General features: G+C 41.9%; 1 protein-coding gene across 10 annotated transcripts in view; it reads right to left on the reverse strand.

The window, feature by feature from the left end:
• The window catches only part of LOC109629245 (band 4.1-like protein 1), a 74,477-nt gene that overhangs the window by 10,419 nt on the left and 51,568 nt on the right, over positions 1 to 12,490 (reverse strand). For 3 of the 10 annotated variants that reach the window (XM_020086862.2, XM_020086858.2, XM_020086859.2), the window contains exons 5-17: positions 11,875 to 11,917; positions 11,593 to 11,668; positions 10,947 to 11,165; positions 10,451 to 10,538; positions 10,174 to 10,326; positions 8,374 to 8,471; positions 7,342 to 7,517; positions 6,516 to 6,745; positions 6,060 to 6,095; positions 5,446 to 5,490; positions 3,419 to 3,568; positions 2,123 to 2,209; positions 543 to 1,955 (exon numbers count right to left, since the gene is read on the reverse strand). In XM_020086862.2, coding sequence (XP_019942421.2) covers positions 543 to 1,955; positions 2,123 to 2,209; positions 3,419 to 3,568; positions 5,446 to 5,490; positions 6,060 to 6,095; positions 6,516 to 6,745; positions 7,342 to 7,517; positions 8,374 to 8,471; positions 10,174 to 10,326; positions 10,451 to 10,538; positions 10,947 to 11,165; positions 11,593 to 11,668; positions 11,875 to 11,917 — 2,814 coding nt within the window. The remainder of the gene's footprint in view (positions 1 to 542; positions 1,956 to 2,122; positions 2,210 to 3,418; positions 3,569 to 5,445; positions 5,491 to 6,059; positions 6,096 to 6,515; positions 6,746 to 7,341; positions 7,518 to 8,373; positions 8,472 to 10,173; positions 10,327 to 10,450; positions 10,539 to 10,946; positions 11,166 to 11,592; positions 11,669 to 11,874; positions 11,918 to 12,490) is intronic. The other 7 variants (XM_069512944.1, XM_020086863.2, XM_069512913.1 and 4 more) reach the window with 6 other exon arrangements.

The raw sequence follows: 12,490 nt of genomic DNA on the forward strand, positions 1-12,490 counted from the left end.
ATTTAATTGTAACATTAGCATGCAATAAATCTGTTTCATATTTTCAGTTTGAAAATGGCATGGAGACTGGCAAAAATCATCAGAGCGATGATGATATGTGAGCCTTCTTTCCTTGCCACACTCCGACAGAGAGCAACGTGAGCTGGAAGGAAATTTGCGGCTCACACGTTAAACACACGTGAAGACAAACCAACAACCAAAACATGAGATATTGATTTTTGTCTTTTTTTTTTTTTTACTTTCACAGCCAGTGGTGAGCTGTAGAGATTTGCGAGACAGTGAGGTGCACGTTAAGGGCAATAGGAGGGGAGACATTGAGGTTGCCATTGAGAGAAATGTCCAAACTTTTTGATTGATTTTTGCCACAAGACGGAGCAAAAGTACTGCTCCGCCTGCTCTTCACACAGGCACGACAGGTAAGATGGATGAGTGTTTAAAGTCACTGAAAACGTAGAAAAAAAGAATAATGGCGTGCGAGTCTGTCTGAAGCTCATGCGATGCTTTACTTCCAATGACTGAATACAGATGCCAAGCAGAGTTACCGAGTGTCTCTTCTTGGCTGCATCCAGGCCCGGCTCCCTGCCAGCATTGCGACTGTTCCGCAGTATCAGTCCGGACTCCCTGGCCTTCTGTGTTTTCACTGGCGGGGCTGGGGGAGCCATTTTGGGAAGCGCTGAAATCTTTGAGCCGAACGACTGACTCTCGGTCGGCCCTCTACCAAACTGATAGCTGTCGTCATGTTGATCTGTTTTAGCAGGACCCTCCAGATCTGCTGCAAATGCTGAATGCAAGGTGGAGACATCAGTCCAGTTGAGGTCTGTGGATCCCTCCGGAGAGCCGACCGACCAGCGGTATTCTCTTCTGGTGATCCGAGTTAGTTCGTCCTGTCCTGTCCTGTCCCTTTCATCCTTACATGCGATGCTCTTTGACCGCTCTGGCTTAAGAGGAACAATCCTGGTGATTTCTGACTGGTAGCTGCTGCTTGACAGTCGGTGGAGAGATGTCCTCTGACCTTTCTCTCCCAAGAACCCTTCAATATCCTCTGGCCCAGAACTACTGATCTTCCTCTCGTGTGTCCTGACCTGTCGCAGTTTTACCTCTGCTAGCTCTTTATTGTCAATAAGGCCCTTCCCTCGCACCTTCATCACACATTCTCCTTTAACACTTGCTAATGAACTATCAAGTTCTATCTTTCCAGGTCCGTTCACTGACCCTGAATCAATATCTGTTGCTCCAACCTGACTGACTTTTTTTCTCTTGACCTGCTCTGCATCTTCAGTAGAGACCTCTCTGCTTTCTTCTACTGAGATCTCCTCCAGTTTGGTGTCTTTGTAGACCCTGACTGACTGATTCTTTCCTGATCCCTCATCATCTTTCTTCACCACCACCGGGGATGATTCACAATGATTTCCTGTTTGAAACATTTTGTCTGGACTACTGTCCGAGTTTGAGCCTTCATTCTCTTCTTCACTAGAATCACTGCCTGCTTTCCTGTAGATGAGCTCCACAGGCATTCCCAGGTTTAAGCTCTGGGGTCTCCTCTTTTTCCTTTGTTTGGAAGATGTGCGTTCCTTTATCTGGCACGAGCTTGGGGCCACATCGCTGCCTGCCTCAGGGTCCGAGGCGTGAGATGGTTTACTTTGAGATTTGTCTTGAAACAAGTCTGCATTCTCAGATGATTGAATCACGAAACGACCTTTGTTGGTCGTCCAAGATTCCGAGCATACATCTGCCTCACTGGACAATTTTGTTTCATCGATATGGCTTTTCATTCCTCTTCTGTCAAACCCTGTCACCTCTTTATGTATCATCTTGGCAACATCTATCTCTTTTTCCAGCTCCTTTTTCTCCCATGAGGAATCCAATGTGAGAGATTTGTTCCTTTCTTCTGCCTTCCAGTCATGGTCTGGTTGATAAGTTTCTTGTTTTTCAATCAATACCCACTCCTCAGAGCCCTACATGTTGGTATAGATTAAACACAGTTAGATATGCCAGGCACAGCTGCTGTAGATAATGAAATCTACACAATCATTTGAATCACAGAAAAGGTGATCAGGTAAACATGCATTTGCATTTAGGAGGTAACTGCATCATGAAAGAGGAAGAGTGAGAGATTTGCAACCTCAGGTGAAGTCACCACAGTCTTCTGGACGAAACCCTCAACAGACAGGCTGTTGACAGGGTCCTGTCCAACTGATCGACCCACCAACTGGCCGACACGACGCAGAGGAGAGGGTTTAAGAGAGAAGGAAGAACAGGTGTTAGAACTCAGACACAAACTGAAAGAGTGAATTAGTGAGGTGAACCACTGCATGCAGAGAGGAGGGAAAAGAGAAACAGCAGTAAGAATCAGCACAGACGGGAGTTAACAGAGTTATTCAGTTAAAACTTTTTAATGAACTTCAAACTGAGATCAGGCCCGTGTACCTGACAGCCACCAAATCCACAGAACCAAATCAGCATGTATTTGCATTGCAAATACATATTTTTTCTGTAACTACATCAAAGAGCTGGGTTTGTATGAATGCCTGGGAAAATAGTCACAAGCAGGAAGACTGTGATTGTTAGTCAGAAAGACTCACAATCTTCTCTCTCTGGAATTAGACACACAGCGGATTGTCTTTTCACAAAGTTTTACACACTATGGACATAATCTAATAATGGAATCTAATCATCACCAACAACAGATAAGAGATTGTCTGAAGACAACTTCAGCACCAACGAGAACATGAAACTCCAGAATGTGCCGTATTTTCAAAATCCAAATACTAAAATGTGATCAAAAGCTGATCCGGAAAAAAGAAAACTTTGGCGAGGAGTTGGAAAAAAAGAAGATAACTGATAATCATTCCTCAAGTACCTCACACTGAGTGGATCTGAAAAACATCTTGAAAGGCATCTCATTGAGATGTTTACTTCTGCGCTCAGTCATCTTCACGTTCCTCTGAGATATTGACAGACTTGTTATGGTGCACCAGAGACAGGAAGAATGCACATCATTACAAACGCATCTTAAAATAAACTGCAGGTTTTTATGTTTGTTCCTGTTCCAGCATTGTGTTTGCACAGGAGATTATCTGTTTGAACTGCTTATGAGAAAACACTGATAAAGATCAAATAACCACAACTATCTTCACTAATGTTCACTTGCCATTTTTTACAGTCATAGCGTTACAATTTATCTTCAAACTTGACATTTTCAAAGACAATAATTAAAGGATACAAAATAAAAAAAACAATTCTGCTTTTCCTCGAGTCAAAAAAAAAAAGGAACTCTAAATGTCAGCTGCCAGACAGGAACAGCAATGGCCTTAAATGGAATGTCAAGCATCAGAGGTTTCTAGATTTGAGATATTGACATAGCGGACCTTGACGCACACAGATCCCCAACCCCACCCCAACCCCCAGCCCGACTCACAGCCTTCTTCTCTGGTGTGCTGGTCGGGGAGGTTGAAGACAGACGCTTCTCACGGTTCATCAGCTTGCTGTTGGGTTCCCTCAGGGCTCTCTTCAGCTCATTGATGCTGGCCTGGTGCTTCAGCAAGACGTCCTGAGACTTGTCCAGGAACTGCAGGAGGAAAAACATGAGGGTAAGAGAAAATGCAGCCAACAGCAGGACATCGACATCCTTTTCATTAGAACGTGTTTCATTTTCATCTTATATGCATTAACTAACAAGATGTGAGGTACAATATACAAATACACAGGAGAGGACACGTCATGGGAACTGCTAAAGAACAACTGTAGTTGCAGTAATTGTTAAGACATATATGAACACAAAATGTGCACAACATTTGCTTTTGTTTTTTGAAATGATGACAGTCAGTGGTGGAAAGTAACTTCAATAATTTACTCATGTATATACGTCGCTAAACTTTCGATGTATCATTCAGTTATCTGACAGCTATAGTTACTTTTATACAGAGTTTATATTAAAAACAATTAACAGGATTATAAAATACAGTTGGTTGCTAAACATTAAAGCAGTGGCTCCAAACATTTTGGGCGTCTATTTGGGCTCCATTACTTGACATTTCGCTCTCTCAGCTACTAAGGTGGTTTCTTTGAATTAACTGTTCAAGATCTAAAGAGATCGAATAAAACAATATTTCACAGGAAAATAGCAAAACATGAAGCCACTTTAGTTATTGTGTACAACCCCTCAACTTATCTCGTGACCATTTGGAAGGGTAAGAAACACTGATCTACTTAAGTGTATAGAAAGTACAGCTCGACCAGCCATGGCATTTACATATGGTTTAAGGTTTGATGCAACAGCACTAACAATCTAATAATGCTATTAAGTATCTAACGAGGTAAAGTGTATTTAAGTTTCAAATCAAACTAAGTATTTCCATTACATTTAATAATTATAACTAATGAGTAAGGACTTAAATATGAGGGGAAAAAACAGCCTTATCTATTTTAGTGTATATAAGACTCAATTTCAATTCACATCTGAATAAATCCGATGAGTGCACAGTTTCTTTCTTTTTCATTTTGACCATGTTTGTGCTGCCTTCCTTTGCTGGGATTGTAAAGGACTATGCCTCAGCTCCTGTTGATTTTAATGTGCTCTAAAAATAAATCTGACTCTGGCTCGATCATGTGAACACTGACAGTATGAAGCTGATTTTCAGGACTTTTATAGTACAGCAACAGTGCAGTCAACATCATTTCATTGCACTGGTAATGTTTTTATCCTAAAGTATTACTTCATCTCACCATGTACAATGTACAGCACAAGACCTTTCTTTATAATGCTGCTTTTCAAGCTGATCTAAATTCACCTAAGACCAGATAGAAAATAGAATAAAAATGTCCAAAATCAAATGTTTATCATTCCTCTGGTTGGCTTTAAGCTGCATTTTTGTGAAGAAGATATGGTGAATATTGCTGTTAAAATTAATTTACCATGTGCTACTTAGAGTTGCCTGAATAATGATGATGAAGTAGATGGAGGCAGAGAAATTCAGATTCACATTCTTCTTTCTACAGTGTCGATTTCTACAACTAGATTTTTGATAATTTTAGTAAATTATATTAAGTAAAATAAATTTAAATTGACTTTTATTTATAGTTAAATATTGTTCCAACTTGCTTGAATATTTTTATTTATAGTAACTAAATGATGTGAGTACTTCCTCCACCACTGGCTAAAGCAGAATGTGGGAACATGCATGCTTCATAGGCATTTAGTGAAGAAGGTCTCTTAACAGATAGGTATTTCACTGGAGACTTTCAAAGCTTCAAAGTGTACTGTGCCCAGGGCTGCCACAGGAAAAGTAAATCCGTGACATTTCACAGAAGAAATAGCCTATAGGGAATATCCCTTGATCCGAGGCAGGCAAATGCAAATCTGTAAAAACCTCTGAGGAGTAGAGGTGCACAGGGACAGTGTCACACATGAAGAAAAGCACAAAGGCCAATGGCAGGAACCTGTACCTCCTGTTTGTGCCGAGGAGTGGCCTCCTGGTCCAACTGAGAGAGCTGAGTTAGGGCAGGAGTGCGGGCGACAGAGGGGTCAGAGGTGACGAGTGCAGGGTTTAGAGAGTGCAGGAAGGAGGTCAGGTGCAGAGACAGGATGGTAGAAGATGAGTCAGTCAGGGAGGCAGACAGACAGACAGACAGACTGCAAGGCTACATTTGGCCGTTTCACATCATGCCAAGACAACTTTGGAAATGGTCTGAAAATACATCCCAGTAGACATTTTGGACTTAATGAATGTAAACAACCTTTGTTCTAGTTGAGGCTTCTGTTTGTAATCTTAATCCATTTCTAAGGCTTTGTAAAGATGTCCCCTTTTTTTTGATCAGTGCTTCACTTTAACCCTGTCCCCCACTGTGCTAATCACGCTGTCTGTCAAATGTTTGCTGGGATGCTCAGCCATGACAAATGAGTCCAGGCACAACCTTCACAGTATCACTTGTTTATGTGGTGCGGTGCATCACAGCTTTTGACAGCCACGAGTAAACGGGACAAACCCAGTGGAGAGAGTGAGAAACAATTAGACAGACAAACAGACACGATAGAGTCCAAATCACCAGACACCAAATACCTCCTGTTTACTGTCAGCTGGTGACCCAGCCTCCTCCTTATGGCCAGCGAGAGTTGAAAAAAATCAAATAAGAAATAGCATGTTAGCAACCGAGGGCTAGGCTGTAGTCTGCAACTCTCAGCATAATGAGAAAGGGTTAAAGACTGTAAAGCTGTTAGCAGGATTTATGAGCAGTGCAGTGTAAGCATATAAGCCTGAGTGAATAGGAGTGAAAGGAGAAGAGTTAGTAAACGCTAAATCCACCAAAGCCACCACAGCGTTATGCCCGTGTTGGATAAGCTTGGCCTATAGAAGCTTGCACTGCACCTGTTTGCATCAGCACCCCTGCAATCCGAGATTTCCCTGCACCAAGTTTGGAGTTCTCTTCAAGTTACTGAAGCTCTTTATACTTTTTTATAAAGTTTAGCAAAGTGGAAATCCCAAAAAAGTCACACTCTGTCAGGAAATCTTTACTACCATGATCTCTTTCTTTCGGCTTGGACTGATGTTGCCATCAACGTCTTTGTCCTGCTCAGACTCTGTGCCCTGGTCAAGGTCCTTGTCGTCCTCGTCCTGCTCCAAGCTGGGCTCCAGCTCGGTCTCCTGCTCGTCCATGGAGGGGCTGTGGAGGCGCCGCTGCTCACTGGCGCTGCGGTGGGATAGGCCGTCGTGGTTCTCACACATGGCTGAGACTGGCCGTGAGAACTCTGTGAGTAAGAAGAGGTGAGTTCATTTGATTTGGGGTTAGAGTTTGACTGATTTTGGGAAGTACACTCATTGTCTGTCATGTTGAGAAAAAGGTGGGATATTGAAATTACTCTCATATCTGTCTCTGGAATAAGAAGCTTCAGACGGTTATAGCTTAGCATAGAAGCTGGTGGCAGTGGAGATGGTGTCAAATTGGAAAAGCATGGCTCAATCCAAAACCACAAACCAAACTGTAAAAATGTATGTGCAGGACTATCAACTGCGACTTCCTATACCACAAAAACCACAACCTGTATTTTTCCACTTTAGTTTTTGCATCTTAATCAAAGGACATATGACATGTAAACTTGTGAGCTTTGCTGGTAGGTGAAAGTTTTTACCTTTGGCCAGACTTAAACCAGCTGTTTCCAATATCTAGTCTTTCTGCTAAGCTAAGCTAACCAAAACTCTGCAAGAAAGCAGTGAAGCAAAAATGTGTATTTCCCTCAATGTTCATCTTCTCTTTTATTGTCCTTATAGGGTTGCTGCACTGGGCTTGAAAACAAGTACAATCTTAAGACCGTCCATGCGCAGATCGATTGGATGCACCACTCACCTCCGTCCAAGCTCCTGGACAGCAGGTACCTCTTGCTGGCGGAGCGTTCAAAGTGTGGAGCAGGCCGGTCGATGAGCGAGCTGGCCTGTCTGGTTTGAGCCTGTGTCCTTCCACTGTATCTGAACTTTGAACCCATCACCAAGAATCCCTTAGGGGGTGGCTCTGGAGATACCAGCCTGTAGAAACAACAATGGCAATGGTGGGACATTCTTGACCACATACTCTATCATACTATTTACACCATATAGCAAAAAGCAGAAGGGTGAACACAGGGATTTAAAATATTTTCAAACGTTCTTTATTGACAGTGGATTTCAAGCTAACTTCTGCAGATACATTTCCCATGCTGTTTTTTCTACGCTCAAAAAATATTTTTGACAAGCTTTTTCTTCACTTTATGATCAGATGTGTGGTTTAGAAGAGATATGTTCATCATTATTTTTTTAAAGATTAATAGTCTATTATGATTTTTGCAATCACCAAAATAGAAATCTAATTTACATGGAGAGGTGAGATAAAAACAACAACTAGAAAAAAAAGAAAATGAAATAAAAAAAACACAAAAAAAGACTAAATGTCCACAATTATAATTTTTTCTGTTAATTTTAATTTGAACAAGTGATCACCATTTATGTCAATTGTATTGGATTTGGCTGCAACACTACCCCTGAAACTCCAAAGTGATTTGTGGATTCAAACACTTCACCCACCCCTCCATCACCATAACGGTGAGTAGATAATGATTGAATTTAAATTTTTGGCTGAACTATCCCTTAAAGCACTTCATCTATGCAAGTGATGCTGGCTCCATTTTATTTCACACTCTTCCACCTTATCGTCATATAACAAAGTCAAGGTTGCCATGAAAGAAACATGCACTGCAAAAAGACTATCGCATTTTTCACAGAGCACTGTACAATGAAGATGAGTGTGGTTGCACCTGTTGAAGCTGTATGAATGGAAAATGTTTCCTTTGCCTTGATACTCATTGAACACGAAACCCTCCAACCAAGAGGGCAGATCGATTCTTACCGGAAGAAAGTGTGATGCTCAATGCAGACCTTCCACAGCCTCTTGGCAGCTCTGTGGTGGGGAAGCTTAAAACCAATTGTACTTTCAAACTGCTCGTACTGGAGGGGAGAGAGGGAACAGGGAGACAGAGAGAAAGGTAAGAAAATGTGTGTGTGTGTGTGTGTATGTGTATGTGTATGTGTGTGTGTGTGTGTGTGTGTGTGTATGTGTGTGTGTGTGTGTGTGTATTTCGAGCTGGACCTCAGTTTAGGGAAATCAATAACATTCATAACAAATCAAGGATATTTACGACATCTCATACCAGCATGAACACTGAACCCAGTCAATGAAGCAGAGAACTGGCATAATATGCATGTCAATATATGAGCATTAACGCATTAACAACATTACAACATGGACTTTGCCGACCCGACAAAAAGAGCGGATAAAGTCAATTACGCATCCAATGTTCAGTCACTGGGAGCATTTGTAATGAAAAGTGTTTCATGGCTCTATATTTACACTCTATCCCACTATTTTGACTGCAGCTGCAGCAGCTCTGGTAAAGGGGCTCTTTATTTGGCTCCATCACAGGCTCACTGTGCGGCTCTGTCACTTGACTGGGTCTGGCCCAGACAGCCTGTCGCACTGAGGCTCAGCATGGAGGATAAGCTGCAGCGCTGCACAGGACAATGAGGAGGACGAGAGAATAGAGCCTGACCGCACAAACGCCGGAGGTACAAGAAGGAGGATTTACAGTCTGCTGCTCAGAAAACTGACCACACGTTCATTTCTGTTGTGGCTTTTAAAACTTAACAGCTTAACATTAGCTATGTTGTATTAAAAACGGGAGATAATGGCTCACTGGTAAAGGAAGGGTTAGAAATTTGGGGAATATTGCTTATTCTCATTCCCAGTCTACTCTTAAATTTTAGCTGGGGCCGGGTGGTTAACTCTGCATTAAGACTAGAAACCTGGTTCAGTCCACAGTTAACAAAATTTGCCTATAAGCAGCTCTAACACTCACAATGTAACATGTTATTAGTTATTTATTGAATCCATACAAAAACTAGAGCAAACAACATCCAGCTCTGACTCTATCAGAGATCCTGACCGTGCAGAGGAGCCACACTGGAGCTATAAGACAGAGGATTTACTGTCTGCACTTTCATTTGTTGCGCATTATATGGTGAAGGAAAAGGAATAATTTGATGTTTTAGGAAAGGCTCCATGCTCGGCACAATGATTAGATAAAGGTTGGGAAACTGCTAGCCTGCGTCTGTCCAAAGGTAAACAATCTGCCAGCTCTAAAGCTCCCTACATAAACATTGATTTAATCCATCTTAAAACCAGAGAAAAAACTATTATTTGTGGTTCTATCAAGGATTGTATATGGCAACATATATCATCGCTTTAAGGTTGCCAGGCAACCAGTGGCGAAAGGAGGCATTTCTTCAAGATAAACTAAGCTAAACTAGGCTTCTTACTGTAGTTTCATTTTTAACATAAAGAACTGAGAGAGGTCTCAATCTTAACTTTTAGTTACCTCTCACTTCTTTCAAGTACCATGCCCACAGTGGGCACCACAGGCTTTCTGGTATAAGTTATTAGTTTTCAGGCCAGGTGACCAAGACAGCATCACTATGAGGCCATCATTATGATCATGCAGGTTATTTCCACAAAGTGAGATGATGAGAAAGCTCCTTTAACACTACGGTTGGCATTAAACAACTTCTTTTTTTATTGAACAGCACTTAAATGAATCTTAATGTGTAAAATTGATAGAGTGTCCCTTTAATTATCCTTCCCCACAAAGCATACCTCTCCAGGTCGTATCTTGATGTAAAAGTTGCTCCTCTTATAAGAGATCTTTAGGATCTTTGGCCAGGCAAAGCGGTTGATTCTCAGCCTATCTCTGTAAATCAGCAGACCATTGGCACAGACGCCGAGCATTATTTCAATCCCTTCAGAATCCTGCAGCAAACATGGGGCAGAACACAGGCAGAAATTATTCATGAGAAACACTGTATGTATCCGAGAAGACTATTGTAATTTCATTCAAATAAAATGATATGAAACAATTTGAGGAAGAGTCGACCTTAGCATGGTGGAGGTCCACACCGTACATGGACAGTTTCTTCGCATTCTCCAAGAAGTTAATTTCAGCCTCTGCTGGAGTCATCCCCCTGCAGGCAGAATAACGTTAATATCTGTAACCAACATCAACAGGCCCTCTCAAATAATAAACCCATAATCTTGCACTGTGGGAACAGAATTATCTTGGTAATATGCTTGATAAATTCATTTCTTAATTCGTTGCATCCATCCCCCCAAGCGTTATGTTTGATTGCACGCCAAAAAGCAAAGCCAAATAAGAGCATCGTGTAGGCCCTCTAACTGAGTGGAAGTGTTCTCACACTGTCAAGACCTGACACAGTCAACGTCTCAATGGCAGATTGTGCAGTAATATGGTGGCATCTATCTGCCATGTGCATGAGGGAATGTTTCGACACAACGTAAAACTCATCAACCCATAAACCCAGGAGATTTGTTCACTGATGAAAATCTGATTGAAAGAACAGTAAGTCCGGTACTTGTAGTTTCGATGGAGCTCCATCACCCTCTCCTCCAGCTCGCGAGTCTGATTCGGGGCAAAGCGGAAATCGCTGACATAGTCGGAGCCGTGGTCCTCCTGGTCATAGTCTCCCAGCTCGGCTTGAACGGAGTAGGAGCCCAGTAGGGCGTGAGTGACGAACGAGCAAGGCAGTCGACCTGACAGCATGTCATCCCTCAGCTGCAGACATAGGTAGTATCTGTCAGACGAAACAAAAGGGGAGGAGGGTGTTGGCAGTCAAACAAGTCTGAGCCAAGGCAAGCTCCAACAAGTATTCAGCATAGTTAATCCACAGCAGTTAGTGGCATTTAAGGTTGAATCTTTAAAAAGGAGAGAGGGATTTGGGTTGCTTTGACAGATGGGCAAATATGCCTCGTAAATTGTTACACTGCTTTCATGTAAACACTTATCTTTAGGAAAATGACAAAGGTGAAAATGACATATGTCAACAATTTCTGCTTTCATTTACTGTGAAGAGCATCTGGTAGCGCAGACAGGAGAGTTACAACTGTTGACTATATGTGTGTGTGTGTGTGAGAGAGAGAGAGAGAGAGAGAGAGAGAGAGAGAGAGAGAGAGAGTGTGTGTGTGTGTGTGTGTGTGTGTGTGTGTGTGTGTCTGTTCTACCTGGTGATATCCTCAGTGAGCTGGGAGGGGTCTGGAGGGTAGAACTTGACTGCGAAGGCAAAGTTCCATGGAGAGTCTGAGAAGAGAGTAAGTGGATGTTCAATAATATGTTTGTCTTAGGACGTATTGCACAAAATTATAATTAAAAGTCAGACGGAATTGTATCTAATAACTTGACATAAAAATTTGCATCACTTCATTTGCAAGAAAATGTGATTTACGGCTTTTCCAATTAAATTTTATTTATATTTATCATCTCAGTGACTTGGAAAAGACACTCACTGCGCATCTGCTTCTTGATCTCCTTGGAGGGGTCCAACCAGTTCTGAAAAACAGAAGGCAGAATTCACAGAGGGCAGCTGGAAACATGGTTGATGCACACCCCGGTGTCGCACTCTGCTCTAATTGCTGTCAATGTTCCTAATGAAAGCCTCTCCATATGGTTGAATAAAGCAAGTGAGCCCTCTCCAGCTGAGGCGTTCAAACGTGTGTAGAGCAGATTTAATTCAAGCATCTGTTGTGTTCATTGTGTCGCAAAATCACTGGCAGCCAGATACCTATCTGATCTCATCATATCCAATCATGCAGTGAACCGCTTCACCAATAGGGACCCTATTTCTGATTTGGCTATGAGAGCATCTCATCAGTGGTTCAGTGTACACTGTCTCTCTTGTAACAGCACCTGTGGATCGTGTTGACTGGAGGTTCAGCAATGAAGAGAGAAAATATTCATATTCAATATCTGACCCTGCAAAAAAATGTGGAACTGTTTACAAGTTAAAGTACAATATTGCATGAAAAAAAAGTTCCATGGAATCTGTTGTATCAGTTTTATCCTTTTAATGAACTATTGATAATAATGTCTAGGTCTTCGCACAGTTGACAGACTGAGAGGAGT

This window comes from Paralichthys olivaceus, chromosome 2 (assembly GCF_024713975.1).
Source record: "Paralichthys olivaceus isolate ysfri-2021 chromosome 2, ASM2471397v2, whole genome shotgun sequence".
Classification (NCBI taxonomy): domain Eukaryota; kingdom Metazoa; phylum Chordata; class Actinopteri; order Pleuronectiformes; family Paralichthyidae; genus Paralichthys; species Paralichthys olivaceus.